Source organism: Mus caroli, unplaced genomic scaffold (assembly GCF_978045245.1).
Source record: "Mus caroli unplaced genomic scaffold, Mus_caroli_1 scaffold_14, whole genome shotgun sequence".
NCBI classification, from domain to species: Eukaryota; Metazoa; Chordata; class Mammalia; order Rodentia; family Muridae; genus Mus; species Mus caroli.
The window spans coordinates 68,655,001-68,672,555 of record NW_028227269.1 but is presented as its reverse complement, the minus strand read 5'-3'; the positions used below and the strand labels follow the sequence as shown (position 1 = coordinate 68,672,555).

General features: G+C 45.4%; 2 protein-coding genes across 2 annotated transcripts in view; one reads left to right on the top strand and one right to left on the bottom strand.

The window, feature by feature from the left end:
• The window catches only part of Pygl (glycogen phosphorylase L), a 37,355-nt gene extending 28,102 nt beyond the window's left edge, over positions 1-9,253 (top strand). The window contains exons 11-20 of the mRNA XM_021179683.3: positions 128-291; positions 1,459-1,573; positions 2,237-2,338; positions 2,452-2,599; positions 2,721-2,779; positions 2,885-3,026; positions 4,310-4,517; positions 5,643-5,777; positions 6,203-6,269; positions 8,910-9,253. Of these exons, the coding sequence (XP_021035342.1) occupies positions 128-291; positions 1,459-1,573; positions 2,237-2,338; positions 2,452-2,599; positions 2,721-2,779; positions 2,885-3,026; positions 4,310-4,517; positions 5,643-5,777; positions 6,203-6,269; positions 8,910-9,083 (1,314 nt within the window). The 3' untranslated portion in view covers positions 9,084-9,253. The remainder of the gene's footprint in view (positions 1-127; positions 292-1,458; positions 1,574-2,236; positions 2,339-2,451; positions 2,600-2,720; positions 2,780-2,884; positions 3,027-4,309; positions 4,518-5,642; positions 5,778-6,202; positions 6,270-8,909) is intronic.
• Positions 9,254-10,169: 916 nt separating this feature from the next.
• Positions 10,170-17,555, bottom strand: part of Abhd12b (abhydrolase domain containing 12B) — a 29,279-nt gene continuing 21,893 nt past the window's right edge. The window contains exons 10-13 of the mRNA XM_021179677.3: positions 12,468-12,550; positions 11,093-11,171; positions 10,474-10,592; positions 10,170-10,369 (exon numbers count right to left, since the gene is read on the bottom strand). Coding sequence (XP_021035336.1) covers positions 10,342-10,369; positions 10,474-10,592; positions 11,093-11,171; positions 12,468-12,550 — 309 coding nt within the window. The 3' untranslated portion in view covers positions 10,170-10,341. The remainder of the gene's footprint in view (positions 10,370-10,473; positions 10,593-11,092; positions 11,172-12,467; positions 12,551-17,555) is intronic.

The window sequence follows — 17,555 nt, the reverse complement described above, 5'->3', positions numbered from 1 at the left end:
ACATATAGCTAGCTCTACCTCTCCAGAGAGGTTTCTTCTCACTCCCTCAGAGATTTTGCTTGGGGGCATGCGTAGCATCCGAGGGCTGCTTTAAAACCCCAAGATATCTGTGTCTTCCTTCCCCTAGAGAATCGTGGCCTTGTTTCCTAAAGACATCAGCCGCATGCGGAGAATGTCTCTCATTGAGGAGGAAGGAGGCAAACGGATCAACATGGCCCACCTCTGCATTGTGGGCTGCCACGCGGTGAACGGTGTAGCAAAGATCCACTCGGACATCGTGAAGACCCAAGTGTGAGTGTGGATGCTGGAGCTGCCAGCCTCACCCAGGTCCATGGGTGCAGTGAGGCTGCTTAGGAACAGGTTGTGCTTCCAGATGAAAGGGCCTGGGAAACTCTTCAAGTGTTGTCTGACAGAGAGAACTGTTTTCTTTCTTTCTTTTTTTTTTAACAACTTTTTATTGGGTATTTTCTTCATTTACATTTCAAATGCTATCCTGAAAGCCCCCTATACTCTCCCCTGCCCTGCTCCCCAACCCACCCACTCCTGCTTCCTGGCCCTGGTCTTCCCCTATACTAGGGCATATAATCTTTGCCAGACCAAGGGCCTCTCTTCCCAGTGATGGCCGACTAGGCCATCCTCTGCTACATATGCAGATAGAGACACACGCTCAGGGGATACTAGTTAGTTCATATTGCTGTTCCTCCTTTAGGGTTGCAGACCCCTTCAGTTCTTAGGTACTTTCTCTACTTCCTCCATTGGGGGCCCTGTGTTCCATCCTATAGATGACTGTGAGCATCCACTTCTGTATTTGCCAGGCACTGGCATAGCCTCACAAGAGACAGCTATATCAGGGTCATGTCAGCAAAATCTTGCTGGCATATACAATAGTGTCTGCGTTTGGTGGCTGATTATGGGAGGGATCCCCTGGTGGGGCAGTCTCTGGATGGTCCTTCCTTCCGTCTTAGCTCCAAACGTTGTCTCTGTAACTCCTTCCAAGGGTATTTTGTTCCCCCTTCTAAGAAGGATTGAAGTATCCATACTTTGGTCTTCCTTCATCTTGAGTTTCATGTGTTTTGCAAATTGTATCTTGGGTATAGCTCTTAAAGGCAAGGCTCACAACCAAAAATATGAGAGAACTGTTTTCTTAAAAAAGAAAGAAGCACAAAAATACCTTCTCTTTGTGCCTTTCAAGTCTAGATTTACAAGCAATAAATAAATAAATAAATATTCTGCTGAAAAACTTGATATATATGTCACAGCCAGGAAGTCAGATGGAGGGGACTATCTGGGGCCATTGTTTTGAATTGCAAATGAATCTACTGCCGGGTCCTCCCTTCATCTTTATCTAATCTTTCTGAGCCTACCCTTGGCTTCTTGAATGTAACTCTGAGCTTTGCCCAGCAAGCAGAACTCTGCCCACTTCAGCCAGTGTCAGTGGTTTGTCTCTTCTCTCTCCAGATTCAAGGACTTCAGTGAGCTAGAACCAGACAAGTTCCAGAATAAAACCAACGGGATTACCCCGAGGCGCTGGCTCCTACTCTGCAACCCAGGGCTGGCTGACTTGATAGCGGAGGTAGAAGGAGGTGCTGGGGGGGCAGGGTGACAACAAATGGAGGTGTGTGGCAGATCCTACCTGTGGCAGGGCTGGCTTCTGAGTGAGTGGCTCTCATGATGTTAGCAGGGCCATTCTATTTTTATTTTTATTATTATTATTATTAATGTGTTTACGAAAAGAGGATCAGTACATGGGTGCAGGTGCCCTTGAAGGTCAGAATAGGGTATACCTCTCCTGACGCTGGTATTACAGTCAGTTGTAAGCCTCTCTATTTGGGTACTGGGAACCAAATTTGGATACCCTGCAAAAGCAGTATGTGCCCTAACCACTGAGCCATCTGACTGTCCCCCACCTTGAAATACTTGAACAAGGGACACACAAATGACATAGCAGTTCATGGCCAACAGCATCTGTGTGACCCACAGATGGAGTAGGGTGCCTGCTAGTCATGAAGGATGACAAAGCTCAGAGACATCACAGAACCTGGGTTCTTGGTCACTCCTCATACGTAAGTTTCTTATACTTGAGGTTCTTCCCATGTAGACAGTCTGGCTTCTTTTGTGAGCAAAACAAGCGGTTTGTGAACTGCCGGGCATGAGAGCCACTTACCACACACCAGCAGACACTGCTACGGTGGCTGTGCTCGAGGTCTCAGGTTAACGTCTTCCTTTAAACTGATAGAAAATTGGAGAGGATTATGTGAAAGACCTGAGCCAGCTGACGAAGCTCCACAGTTTTGTGAGCGATGACATCTTCCTCCGGGAAATAGCCAAAGTGAAGCAGGTGAGACCGCCAGGCCCGGGTCCCTGCCCTCACCCTGGAGTGGAGGATTTGGGCTCCAGCAGACACCCAAGGCATCCAAGTGAGGAGAGCTCTGGCATGGTCACTCTCCACAGGAAAATAAGCTGAAATTCTCCCAGTTCCTGGAGAAGGAATACAAGGTGAAGATCAACCCATCCTCCATGTTTGATGTCCACGTGAAGCGGATCCACGAGTATAAAAGGCAGCTTCTGAACTGCCTGCATGTGATCACCATGTACAATCGTGAGTTTCTCCAGAGCCCCCCAGGATCCGCTCTCAGGGGGGTGGAAGCATCCGTCTCAAGGTAGGCCCCACCACCTCCGCAGCAGTCATCTCTCTTTCTGCCTGTTCCCATCTTTTTAAGGCATCAAGAAAGACCCTAAGAAGTTCTTCGTGCCAAGGACAGTCATAATTGGTGGCAAAGTAAGTTGGCTGAATTTCATGGGGACGTAAGGGCTCTGGTCTCTTGCTGCTTGCTTTCTTCATCGCTGGGAACCTTCTCTCCACACATTGCTCTTCTCCCCCAAGGCTGCCCCGGGATATCACATGGCCAAAATGATCATAAAGCTGGTCACCTCTGTGGCAGAAGTGGTGAACAATGACCCCATGGTCGGCAGCAAGTTGAAAGTCATCTTCTTGGAGAACTACAGAGTGTCTCTTGCCGAAAAAGGTGGTGTCCTCATTGCCAAGCATAGGGGAGGGGCAGGGCAAAATCTGGGCTCACTTGGGGTAGACATGAAGCAGTGGACAATAGAAGCAAATAGAAGGGAGCTAGTAGCACAATAGAAGGCAAACAAAGATGGCTTCTACAATGACCCAAGTGACCTATGTGACCTAAGTGACCCAAGTGTCACACGATTATGTTTGCAAGTGCCTGGTTCTTCTATCTGAAGAGCCTGTGATGGTGGAGATGCTGAGGCCTGGCCATGACCCTCTCTGAGAGGGAGGGAAGGTCTTCAGTTGCCAGCCCAGGTTTTGCAAGAAAACACCAGCTGATGATGGCTCTCTGGTCACTGCATGGAGGAAGGGTTGTCATTTGTTCATGTTGTGACATCAAATGAGGACAGACACGACACTGCCAAAGCACGAGGCTTAGATGTGAATTCAAGAATCAAACACAGAGTTCGCACACAGGGACAGGCAGGCAGGAAGCCAACATCCCTTTCTTTACACAGGGACCTTTGCTTAGTCACTGGGCATGCTGGCAGAGAGGCCACCCCACCGTACAACCAGTGCCAACTGTGTATTCACCTACTTCCGAGATTTAAAAAACTAAAAGTCAACTTTCTCTTCGTGGCATTTTGGATTCCCATGGGGTTACTGCTTAAATGTCTCTGCATAAAGGGGAAGGAGCCAGGTTCCTAAAATTACAAATGAGTTACAAATATAATCCACAAATAAGCTCTCGGAACAAGGCAGACTCAGGGTTGATTTGTGGTGAAGGGGGGCCTTGGAGGTTCAGGAAGATCTGATTTTCAGAAGGGGCAGAGTATGAGTGTCTAGCCCCAGGCACAAAATGCCTCAATTGCAGGGACAGTAAAAGAAACAAGGGAAGACAATTCAGTCCCTTACAAAAACAGGAGTTAAGGAAAGGCCCAGGAATTTTATGGGCCAAGAAATAGAAGTTGCAGTTGTTTATAAAGCAGAAGTAAAAATAGAGAGATGAAAAGGGAGAGAAAATGATGTCCAGTTCATAGCTCAGCGCAAGTAGATATTCTTTTACAGTTTATAGACCAAGAAAGAGCCATATAAACAATGGGTTCCTAGCACATCCCAAATGGGCACAGTAACTGCCTGGGTCAAGGAGAAAGTGAGATCTGTCCTTCTACCCCGCTGTAGGTGTACCAGGATATGCACATATTCATCATCAACAAAAGGCCAGCTAGGTCAATTCTCACATAAAGCTAGGGAGGCAGAGAGCAGGAATAATCAGTTGACACCACCTGTTTACAGTCATTCCAGCCACAGACCTGTCGGAGCAGATCTCCACTGCAGGCACGGAAGCCTCCGGGACAGGCAACATGAAGTTCATGCTGAACGGGGCCCTGACCATCGGGACTATGGATGGGGCCAATGTGGAGATGGCAGAGGAAGCTGGGGAGGAGAACCTGTTCATCTTTGGCATGAGAGTAGATGATGTGGCTGCTTTGGACAAGAAGGGGTGAGAGACCCACTCCCTTTTGTTGAGCAGGTGACCCCAGGAAGGGATATTACTTCTCAGGCAGGCACCCCACTGAGACCTGGTCTCAGGAGATGTAGAGACAGAACATGAGAAATCAGAACCTCCTAGCCACAGGTAGCCTTAGTTAACGCAAGCCAGGGTAACTAAAGGATGCTTAGGGCCGATGTGTGGACAAGTTGCCCATAGTTACCAGCCATGGCACCTCAGTGAGCCATCCAGGTTCCTGTGTTTGGGATTTTTTTTTTTTTTACTTTGATCAAAAGATGAAGCAATAGTCATAGTATGACTAGTCATAGATGTTTTTGTCATATTAAACCATACCTGGTGCTCCTTTAAGCCAGGGGTTCTCAACCTATGAGTTAACACCCCTTTGAGGTTTGAATGGCCCTTTCACGGGGGTCACCTAAGACCATCAGAAAACACAGGTGTTTGCATTATGATTCACAACTGTCACAAAATTACAGTTCCAAAGTAGCATTGAAATGACTTTGTGGTTGGGGGTCACCACACCGTGAGGAACTGTATTAAAGGAAGCATCAGGAAGGCCGAGAGCCCCTGCTTTAAGGCCTTGAAGAATAGACCCAAAGAAGGCACGGTAAACAGAGATGTGTCTCAGCAACATTTGTTCCCATTTAATATATAGTTGGGTTTATTAACCTGAGTACAAGATAGAACCCAAAGGAAATTCAGGGCGCGTTAAATATACTTTCTGAGCCTTAGAAGAAAGTTTCACTCAGTAGCATCAAGTTTTATGCATCTGTGGGTTCAGAGAAAACAGCTAGTTCTCTTAATACCATGCTGCTTAAACCGTAGTCGGCTTTAAAATAAGCCTTACCATACATAGTCTATCAGATGAGACTAGAACTTTCATAATCCACTGCTCTTAATGCTTTCTTCATTAAAAAAAAAATGAATCAGCTGGGAGAGGATTGATTAGGATCTAGTGTTAAAAAGTAATTTGTACCCATGTTGAAATCTGTAATGATTTCTATAAATACTGATGTTTCTGTGTGTATTTCATAGCGAATGCGGCATCTGGTGTTCTGCCCATCACGCACACTGACACGGCCTTCTCTTCCTCCCCCACCCACCCTTTCACTACAGGTATGAGGCCAAAGAATATTACGAGGCCCTCCCAGAACTGAAGTTGGTCATTGACCAAATCAACAATGGCTTCTTTTCTCCCAATCAGCCTGACCTCTTCAAAGACATCATCAACATGTTATTTTATCATGACAGGTGAGTTCCAACAGGGTATGATTTGACATGGGAAGATGGGACCAAAAGGATCCCTAACTATCAGCAACCCACTCAGGTAACTTAGCACGGACCTATGATCTGACTCCCGGTCATAAGCTTGGGGGTGGGGCATCCTGCACAAATGGTTAAGGCTTGAGAATAAGCCTCAAATCTTGTGTTCATTCTCTCTTTCCACCGATATCCTCGACTCACACATGCATACAAGTGTTGACATATTTGCATATGAGAACTACAAAATGACGAAGATTCTTGTTGGTAAGCCAGGCATGCTTGCCAGTAAGCAAAAGATAAGTTAAAGTAGGTCTAGGTTAATGTTACCCGCTTTAAAGTTAAAGGAATCTCTGTTAATGAAGGTGTTCTGTCTGTTTCTCTTCCAATCTCACATCGACAAAAAACATAAACAGATTTAAAGTCTTTGCAGACTACGAAGCCTATGTCAAGTGTCAAGAAAAAGTCAGTCAGCTGTATATGGTAAGTGTCTGGTGGGTTTTAAATAGTTTGCTATAGTTAGCTAATTGTTTCCTTTTAAGGAAATCCAAGTAACAGGGTCCTAGTGGCCAATCAAACCTAGGGAGCTTGGTTGAATATTTGTCTAGCTTGTGCAAGGCTGAGTTTGACAGCCCCCTCCCACTGTACCACCAAGAGAGAGGGAGAGGGAGAGAGACAGAGAGAAGAAGAGAAGAAAAGAAGAGGAGGGGAGGGGAGGGGAGGGGAGGGGAGGGGAGGGGAGGGGAGGGGAGGGGAGGGGAGGGGAGGGGAGGGGAGGGGAGGGGAGGGGAGGGGAGGGGAGGAGAGGAGAGGAGAGGAGAGGAGAGGAGAGGAGAGGAGAGGAGAGGAGAGGAGAGGAGAGGAGAGGAGAGGAGAGGAGAGATAGAAACTAGTGAGAGAAATTTCCAGATGTTCAGATCAAAATCTGTCTTTTGGCTAGTTTACAAGACACACTGGGAAGGCTATTCCAGAGGTTGGAATTTGAGATTTCTGTAACAATTGTAAACTCTTGCATTAATTTAAAAAAGCAAATCACCTGTGATTTGTGTCCAACGAGCAGTCCTGTCTCAGAAGCTCAGGGTACCCGCTTCAGAGGGTCCTCTCTGTGCAGAGCTCTGCCCTTCTTCCCTTAAGCAGCTTGTAACCCCAGGTTTCTCAACCAGAATCACAGTCACCAAGGCTGCTGTTTCCAAATACACATGACAACGTACCCTTCACCCACGGCGACTCTGACCCAGTGGTGGGTAGAATCCTCCACTGATGTATGAAAAACTTACCAAGATTATTCTAAGACCAAGTCTCAGTTTAGTTGGTAGGAACTGATCTGGAAATCTTTGAAAACAGAAAAGTAAATACCTCCCCTGATCCAGCCCTGTGGGGAGGCCAGATCATTAGAATATAAATGTACCGAAAGAAGAGAGGTTTATATATGATTACTTAAAAACTTAAGCTTTGTAAATAAGCCTCCACCTGCAGTTAACACATTGGTAAATGGCCCTTCAGGGGTGTCTTGCAAAAGCCTGGGGGTGAAGGGATTACCAGAGTCTGAGCTGAGACTCCAGGGCTCCTTCACAAACATTCTTTTCCATTCCTTTATCAAAGCGTGTGACTGTGGACAGCACAGGTTAGCACCTGCATTCACCCTAGACAGCCCTCTGGGGTTTTTTAATGAGATCCTTCAAGGCTTGTGCTGCTTTGCAGCCAGCCCTTCTCTTCTTGATTGAGTCAGACGAATCTCCTAACAGAGCTACAGTTAAGTGCAATTCCGTAGCTGTGAGAGGCGTTTCTGGAGCTAATCGGCTCACCGGCCACTTCCGTTCAGCGGGCACAGACCCAGGAACTCAGAGGAGAGAGGGCAGCTCCCTGGGGAAACAGAAATCCTGTTTCCAAAATAACAACAGGAAAGGAAAACAGGAACGAGGGCAAGGACTGAGGGCAAGGACAGTTAGACACCGCGGGGCTTCCGTTTAAATTAAGCATCCCATTGGGAGCGCAGCGGTTCAATCACGCCTGCGTGATTCATTAGTGCAGGCTGCAGCTTCCGACTCTTTGCAGTAATTGCATCGCTGACGATTAGTTAACAAGACCTGCTAGGAACTGAGCATGCTATCCATTTCCGTTGTTTTTATGTTTATGTAGAAATCTCCAAGCCCGAGTGGGGGCTGCCATGCTGTTTCAGGCATAGCTTATGGTAGGAGGGTAGTTTAATTCTTATGTTATTATATTCTTATTCTTATTTCCTGATGTTTTAACAGCTTTGAATAACTTCCAATAAACTCACAGAGATCTAAAAAAGATAAAAAGAGACTGTAAGCCAAATATATTTTTATACTCTTTTATAAAAAAAAAAAAAAAGAAAAATGTAGGATTTTGAAATATTTTTGATTGCGAATAAGACCTTGGTTCACCCTGTTTTGAAACCCCAGTGGGGTTGTGGGGGTTCAGAATAAACCTAATGGGGCACAGGCCTTCAAAGGGAACACAAAATACTAAGTGGGCCAGCAAGCTTTCCATTGCTTTGTTAGCTACTGTTCATGGGTTTTCAAACTTTTTGAGTCATAGGTTAAATCTCTTCACATCTGCCCACAGACAGTGAGATTAGCCTCTTTCTCCACCTTTAGCTGAAGGAGCAGTTGTCCCATTTAACTCTAGGATTTATTTTTATTGTATTTATGTGTGTCTCTGGGTGTGGATGCCAAGTATGCGCAGGGTGTGTGCAGGTACCTGTGGAGGCCAAAGAGTTCTGTGCTACCAGGCAGGTGCTGGGAACTGAACACAGGTCCTCTAACAGACCTCCAGCCCCAGGTCTATACAGCCCAGGCTTGTTTTGAACTTGAGATTGTCTTACCTTAGCCTCTTGAAGGCCAGGAATTACAAGCATCCACCACCACACCATGCTCATAGTTTCTCTTAAAATGAAAAGCACTCTTTCATTCCTAAGAGAAATATACTCCGAATTTGAAGAGTGTAGTCTGCTCCAGCTGGCTATCAGCAGAGCGAGCTCATTTATAAACCATCCTCCCTTGTTCCTGCCATTCCTCTATGGAGTGTGTTTGGCCTGATGTTTGTCAAGCTTGCCTGGCACGCAGGCCCTGGACTGTACATATATTATGTTATTCACAGAATCAAAAAGCCTGGAACACAATGGTACTCAAAAACATCGCTGCCTCAGGGAAGTTCTCCAGTGACCGAACAATTAAGGAGTATGCCAAGGACATCTGGAACATGGAGCCTTCGGATCTGAAGATTTCCCTATCCAACGAGTCCAGCAATGGGGTCAGTGCCAATGGGAAATGAATGCTAAAATATACTCTTATTCAATGACTTCTTATTGAACTTGCGTATTTTAGAGTTTCCCTGATTCTGTTTTTGTCATTGAATAGTTAAGTGTCTCCGGGGATGGGAAGGGAAAATGTATGTCTATGTTAGAGCTAAAAATAAAATGTCAACTTCCAGTTGTCAATCAATAGCCTGCTTGGATTCCTTTCCTCAAAAGAAATAGAGGATTTCCTAGAGCTCCCAGGGACTAAACCACCAACCGGAGAGTACACATGGAGGGACCCATGGCTCTAGCCACATAAAGAGGATGGTCTTATTTGGCACTGGGAGGGGAGGCCCTTGGTCCTGTGGAAGCTTGATGCCCCAGTGTAGGGGGATGCTAGAGCCACGGTGAGGCAGGAATGGGGAGGAGTGGCAAGTACCCTCATAGCAGCAAAAGGGAGGGGGAATGGGATGGGGGTTTTGCGGAGGGGAAACCAGGAAGGTAGACAACATTTGAAGTGTAAATAAATAATCAATAAAAATTAATTAAAAATAATCAGAGAGCTGGAAAACTGCTTGGAACTGTTTAATGTCATTTATATAAACTAAGGTAAAATATTTTCTTTCTTACACTGCTGTCGGAGTCCGACCTCCAGGCTGCTGTCTGGGTCTGTTCAGGCTGTTATAACAAGAGGTACTAGTCCAGATAACTTACAAACAGCATAAATTTAGTCTCACAGTTCTGGAGATGTAAGACGACCGAGATGAAAAAGCTCACAGGCTCAGTATCTGGTGAGAGCCACTTTCTCGTTCCTAAATGGTACCTCCTCATCCTATCCTTTCCCGATGGAAGAAACAGATAGAAGTCCTTTAGACCTGTGTTTTGGGGACCTAATTCCATCCCCAAGAGCCTGGCTCACACCACCTTTGAAAGCCTCTGCCTCCTGATACCATCACACTGACAGGTAAATTTTAACCTAGGAGCTTGGGGGCAGACACTGAGTTCATACACCAGCATTCACCTGACTCACAAATATCCCAGCAGGGTTCGTAGGTGGGCATTTGTAGATGAGATCAGATCACATTAGATTCTGATTCTCCACGTTGAAGATTTGGCATGATTCTCAGACAATGATGGACTAAAAAGAACATTCCATGCAGCTTTGTTTATTCAAATGTCGGCTGGGCTTCAGCTCATCCAAGCAGCCCAGCGCAATTTTGCATAAAGAAACCACCCAGCTCAGGCGAGGTTTGTACCACATCTTCGCTGGAAATTTCTGCTGGTCCCAGCCTTTCATGCCCACTGCTGGCTCAGGAAGTCTCTGCAGAAAAACGACTTAGGTCAACTCACACTTGGGCTGACTAACTCAAGGCTGCCTAGTCACCATTGCATCACAGGGGTCACTCAGTTAGCAAGAGTTCTCACCTCACAGTACTTAACAGCATGGGGCTCTTAAAGAGAGAGTCGTGATGGAAGCCAGGAGGAAAGATGACCATTTTGACCCTCTCTTTGTTCCTGTAGGCATTGTGTGCAATTTCATAGAGCTGCAGGGGTATCAGAGGCAAGAGTCAAAGGCGGTTGTGCACAGCCATAGATCTCCTGGTCTGGTTTTCCTGAAAGGGAGAGGGACTTGGGGCGCCTCTCATCAAGTCAGAGACCGAGGGACCCTCCAGATCCTCCGGTGTCTGTTCCTACAGCTACCGACTGGAATGCCTATGACTAAGAATACTAGTGACCGCTCGCCCTCCCTCTGAGCACACCTCACTGCAAAGGCTCAAAGAATTGTTTAAACAAACCCACTCTGGGAAAACCTTGTTAGAGGTGACATGGGAGGTCTCACTTATCCACAGCCCCAGGTGAGGGACCAAGGTCTACCCCTAACCCCAATCTCCTTTAAACTAAATAGCTAAGGTCACTGGCGCTCGCTATTTAGCTCAGGGAACATGGCTTTTTAGGGATGTAGAAGATCCACTATAATGTGAGAGACCTCTGAGCTCCAATCAAAGGTTCGCTAGATGAAGAAACCGTAGAGTTCTTGGGCTACCTGTTTCCCGAACTCCAGAGGCACCTTCCTGTCGTCTTCACCATGCAAGATGAGAAGTGGGGAGGACAGAAACTTCACACTAGGAGCAGACATGAGAGAAACACCCAGTTTCATGATTCAACCTAAGCTCTTCAGTTTCAATTCTAGTGACACATGAAGTCTGCCCAAAGCACAAAAAAATAAAACATTCCTTCCAAAAAAAATCACAGCTTCATGTGTACAAACCTTCACCTACTATTTTATTCTTGTCCATGGTTCCCTCTGTTTCATTTGCTCATACAATTGAATTGAATTAAATCACAAAAAAAAAAAAAAAAACATTGAAATGATTGACTTGTGTCCTGCTAGTCGACCTTACCTTTCTCTTCATTCTAGTCCACTGTGTAATGCATGAATTATTTTCATTAAAAGTGTACAAGATAGGGAGATGGCCCAGTGGGTAAGAGCACTGGATGTTCTTCATTTGTGACTCCAGTCCCAGGGGATCTGACACCTCCTTGGGCACCAGACATACAATATGCACAAAGGGCTCACATACATGAAATTAAAATAAGTAAATCTTTAAAACTCTATGAAATAAAATAACTCAAAAATCACAAAACTACCAGAGAAGCTGAGTCTCTCTACAGCTTCCAACCAGAATGCCTATGACCAATAGAGAATACTAGTGACCACTCATACACCCTCTGAGCACACCTCACTGCAAAGGCTCAAAGAATTGTTACGGGAGAATCAATTTATTTACTTCTCCCCATAAAAGTAGAGAGTGGGCGGGCATCCCAGGTGTGGTCAGCTACCTGTGGCTGCGCATCCCAGGTGTGATCAGCCACACCTGGTTAGCCCAGCTTGGCAATACTGGCATGCTCTCAGGCCCTGCTCAGACACTTCCTCGTCCTTCCAAATCCATCACTAGAGGTTATACTGCTCAGAACACTAGCTCTCCTCAGGTGCTGAAATAGGAAAAAGGATATAGTAACAACTGCTTATTTAGACACATTCTTAAATTATTTCTAATCATTGTATCTACTGCTGGGTCACTGGCTGGTATAGCATGGGTTTGGGTTACTTGGGGAGTAAGGCCTAGCAGTGACAGGTCCCCTATAGATGGTTAGACTAGACCCTAGCAGTCTGTAAAGATGAATGATGTAAAGATGAATATTTATGACATCAGAGAAGGCACTGCGTAGGCGAAAGTGTTGACTCAGACATAAGGAGAACAGCAGATCCTGATATGTGGAGAAACCCTACTCCAAACCTAGTGCTTATCTCTTAGAACATCAGGACATCCAGAGAGATGTAATGCCTATGCCCTGGGCTCTCATCTGGGATGCAGTGGCAGTTCCTGGAGAGCTAGAGCAGACATCAGTTAGCTTACTTTTCATCGTTAGGGAAGACTATTTTCTCTTCTTTAAGGGCATCCACAAATGTTCTTAAACATCCTGGAAGCTTCCAGTAAATCTATTTAAAAAAAAAAAAAAGGAAAACCAAAGATGTTAATGTTTGCCCCACAGCTGTCTAGAATACATGGTTGTTGGATCTCACCAACTTTCCCAAGGAGGCATGCATACAGCCTGCTACAGCCTCTCACTGCTTGAACCCTAAATAGCAGCAGAACAGCTATTCGCTAACTACACTAAACTTTAGAAAAACACTTTTGTATCTTCAAAAGTCGTTCCTGTAAATGAAGCATTTGGAAGGGGGAAACAGAAATGAGCAGAGAAACAAGCCACATATCCGTTCTAGCATCAACAATAATCAGTGTTAACATTTAGTTGTATCTTCCTGTATTACTTCACTTCAGATGCACGTGGCAGACACCATTCCTCCACTCACAAAGGAGCAGCAACACACAAAGTCTAAAATTTGCTTCTTATGCAAGCAGAATTAACTAGTTTATTTAGGGAACGGCATTCAGATTAGCACATTCTGATGAGGTGTTTGATATGTGGATAGTTGGGTTTAGAAGATTTGAACACTCTAAATGGTAGAAAATGGTTTGCTACTATAATGCTTTAAAACCATTTCCAGTTTTGACAGTGGCCACAGAACACTGAATACAATCGTCTTTGTTTGGTCTGTTGGTTGGTTGGTTGGTATTGCTATTGTGGTTTCTCAAGACAGGGTTTCTCTGGTAGTTTTGGATGTCCTGGAACTTATTCTGTTGACCAGGATGGCCACGAACTCAGAGATCTGACTGCCCCTGCCTCCCAAGTGTTGAGATTAAAGGCATGTTGTCACCACCACCCAGTGACAGCTTCATTTTCCATATGCTGAATTTCTCCTCTAATGTCAATCTGCAGTAAGTAGAGTCGGTGCTGAACCCACCTCCCAATACAGTGATTATGTCGTCACATAATTTAGCTCAGAACCCCTAAAGACTTCTGTTTTATAAAGATGAGAACATGGGGCAGAGGACAGGAGCCCTGCTCAGCACAGCACCCACCTCCCACCTTCCCACACCCACAAACTGAATCCCAAATCTAAAGTTGCCCTCTGTCTCCACTGTGGCCAGCCCACAGCACTCTGCCTTTGGGCTGATGCAGCTCCCAGCTTCTACACGCCCCTCCTTTATCCTAGCACTGCTTAGCTTAAGCCCTCAAAGGATGCTTGCATTGAGCTAAACAGCACCTTGACCTTTCAGGTCCTGCAGAGTTGGGTGGCTGCCTCTCTCCCCAGCCTTTCCTTACTAAACCAAGGCTGGCTATGTCTTACTAAACCTTGGCTGCCTTCTGCTTCTAGAATAGTACAAACTTCATCAAAATGACCGCCTTCCTGCCTTTCTCGAAGCCACTCAGGGTCTCAGCTGAAGTCACACTTTCCTTCTCTGTGGTTTTTTGTTTTTCGTTTTTTTTTTAATTTTTTAAGATAACAATTTAATTAAAACATTTCTCCTTTCCCTCTCCTCCCTCCAAACCCTCCTTTAAAGTGAGGCTTCTCACTCTCCTTCAAATTCATGGCCTCTTATATTCACTAATTGTTATTCCATGCATATATGCATATGTGTGCATACATATATGTAATATATATATATATATATATATATAATACTTATATGTTCCTAAGTATAACCTGTTCAATCTGTAAAATGTTACTTGTAGGTATGTTTTCAGGGCAGTTTTTTTTTTTTAAGATTTATTATCTATAAGTACACTATAGCTGTCTTCAGACATTCCAGAAAAGGGAGTCAGATCTTGTTACAGATGGTTGTGAGCCACCATATGTTTGCTGGGATTTGAACTCATGACCTTCGGAAGAGCAGTCGGTGCTCTTACCCGCTGAGCCATCTCACCAGCCCCATCAGGGCAGTTTTATAGATGTTTTCCTAGCTTAGATGTTTTGCAGCCTAGTTGAAGTCTTGCCTTCCACATTCCATGCGACAGACACAGTGTTACCCTTTCCACCGCATGTCAGTACTTTCTGGCTGGGACTGGTCTTTCTGTGTCTCCTGCAAGGATATAACTCCTTCCCTAGTTGGATAGTGGGTGCAAAGACATTTCTCCTTTCTGCAGTTACCCTCAAAATCTAGAAGACTTCCTGAAATATATTAGATTTTCAATACATATTTGCTAAAGGTAGACTGTATTTTTTTCTGTGACTATCCTTGTGTGCATCTTAAGCTGTTACTTTTCCTCAGTGGGCCTGACTTTCAGCTTTCACTCTTAGAATAGATTTTTTTTTTACAAAAGAAATACCAGCAGAGTCTTACACAGCCCTCCTGCTCTAGCTCTGAGGGCAGGGTAGGAGGATAGTGTCGTAAGCTGGACATTGCAAAGGGACAGAAATAGGCACAGAATAGGCAGGCCAAGGCCAGAAATCTACACAGCTTTCTTAGATGGAATCTCACAGTGACGCCAGGCCGGTTTCTGGTTTTTTGAACTCATGATCTTCCTGCCTCAACTTTCTGAAGAGCTTATATTATGGGTACACAGTGCCACATTTTCAAACAAACAATTTTTACACTTACTAGAGCGTGTGTGCATGCACACACACACACACACACACACAGACACACACACGTGTCTTGTGAACCTGGAGTTCAGAGGACAGCTTGTAGGAACTGGGTGTGTCCGTCAACCATACAGGCTCTGGGAATCATGCTCCAGTCAATGCTCCACAACAGGTGCTTTAACCCACTGTGCCGTCTCCGCAAGCTTCCCAATTATTAAAAAGAAGAAAATCATGAAAGTTGAGCCTGTAACTTGCTACCTGAAATGTGCTACTAGAGAATAGTGACTTCCTAAATGTTACAATTATTATTTTCTTCTGATCTTCTAGAAAGGAATTCACAACTCTATGGGGAGTTTAGTTCACCAACTGGCATAGGACAAGGAGGCCAGCACCAGGAAGAAGACTCCTGTTGGCCACTTAGGGCCCAGGCCCCCGCTGCTCTGAGAGTCCCCAGTTGCTCAGGACTTGCCTGGTCTGCACATTTTTCAGCTCTCTGGGGATGGTCTGCATTCAGGTGTGGGCTGGCCGTGGAGCACTGCTCCTCTCTGTCTTCCCCTCTGTTGCTATACTAAGGTCAGGGTTACTAGGTTTATTTTCTTTTCTATGTCTCCTAATCTCTCCCTCCCACTTCCTGGAATCGGGACTCATGGGAGAAAAATTCCATAAGAGAAACCCTTTAGCAATTCATCTCAAATTCTGAAGGAGTAAGAAAATAGACCCAAGTCGATATCCTCCCATCACTCTTCACTGCCTACCAAGAGAAGGTGCCTTTTGAGACTAAAAGGTCATATAGTTACCCACAGTCCAAACTACAGAGGCAAGCTCTTAGTCGTCCTGCCTCCCCCTTTCTTCTGTAATAAACACCCTTTTTAGCCGACTCTGTCTGACACAGAACAAGTAGGGAAGGAACAGGTATAGTTGCTCTCTTAGGGGCAGCTGGGTACTTCCCAGCTTATTTGGGTTTTTTTGTTTGTTTGTTTTTGGGTTTTGATTTTTTTTGTAACAGTCCTGCACATTTGCCATTGTCAACCACACTACTTTTTCTTAATGGGAAATTCAGAGGACGGACCAGCTTAAGCAGCAGCAGGGTTTGGGGGGAGCCATACAGGACTAGTGGCAGACACTAGATTTGAGCCCAAATTCATCTGGATCCTTCCACAGGATGGAGCAAATCCCTGCAGCCACTCAGGACTTCCATCACGCCCTCCTTCTCCATCCAGAGCACGAGGTGGAAGACCTGTGCCACTCTCTCTACCTCTCCTGTGTCATGCCACATATCATATCTTATGAGCAGGAATGACCAGGGTCTGGCACCATCCGTGGATAGAACAGCTCTAGGCCACTGAGTGCTTATTATGCAGGTACAACTGTGGTTGTTTTTCATTTGTGTGTATGTTCATTAATTTGTCACAGCAAATCTGAATAAACATTTCTTATCACAGTTCATAGATGAGGCCACTAGAGCAATAAAAAAAAAAAAAAAAAAAAGCCCAAGATTGCCCAGCTGTGAGTGATGGGCAGTCAGCAGGCAGAGCCAGAGTTCTTAAGAACTGTGAAATACTAGAGGAGGGTACCCCTCTAAGTCGTGAGGTACTTGTTACATCAGCAGCTCCCGGTTTGCAATGATAAACAGTACCAAAGTACAAAAGAAGAGCCCGTTGACCAGGAACTGTAAGTACTTTAACTGGTGGTGATCTTTCCCTGGGCCAGCCACATGCAGGATGATCCTGGATGGAGCTGCCAGACAGCGGCAGTCAGCTGCAGCACCCAGGCAGTGAGCCGTGGGATCGCAAACATCCCAAACTCCACAGTGCTGGTGAACTGCCACACCAGCGGGGGAGGTGTGGCCCAGGCACAGGTTTATCGTTGCATGTCAACAACCATTTGCAAGCTCTATGACATTTGAAATGGAATTAAACTTTTAAGAGATCAAGAGAACCTGGGTGGGCTGGTGAGATGGCTCAGTGGGTAAGAGCACCCGACTGCTCTTCTGAAGGTCCAGAATTCAAATCCCAGCAGCCACATGGTGGCTCACAACCATCTGTAACGAGATCTGACTCCCTCTTCTGGAGTGTCTGAAGACAGCTACAGTGTACTTACATATAATAAATAAATAAATCTTTAAAAAAAAAAAAAGAGAGAACCTGGGTGGGTATAGAAGTATACACCTGTAGTCCTAGCTACCTGAGAAGCTGGGGCAGGAGAATCACTTTAGCCGGGGAGTTCTGGGCTATAATAGAGCATTCCTCCATGGTCCCTGTTTCAGCTTCTGCCTCCAGGTTCTTGCCTTGAGCTCCTGCCCTGACTTCCCTCGGTGGGGAGTACAAGCCATAAGATAAAATAAACCCTCTCCTTCCCAGTATGCTTTTGGTCATTGTGTTTTATCACAGCAATAGAAACCCTAGCTAGGACAACTAGCCCAGCTAAGCTATGCATAGATTGTGGTAGAGTCGGGGAAGGGATCAACAACACATCAAATAATAATTTCCCAAAATATAGAGGGTTATGAAAAGTA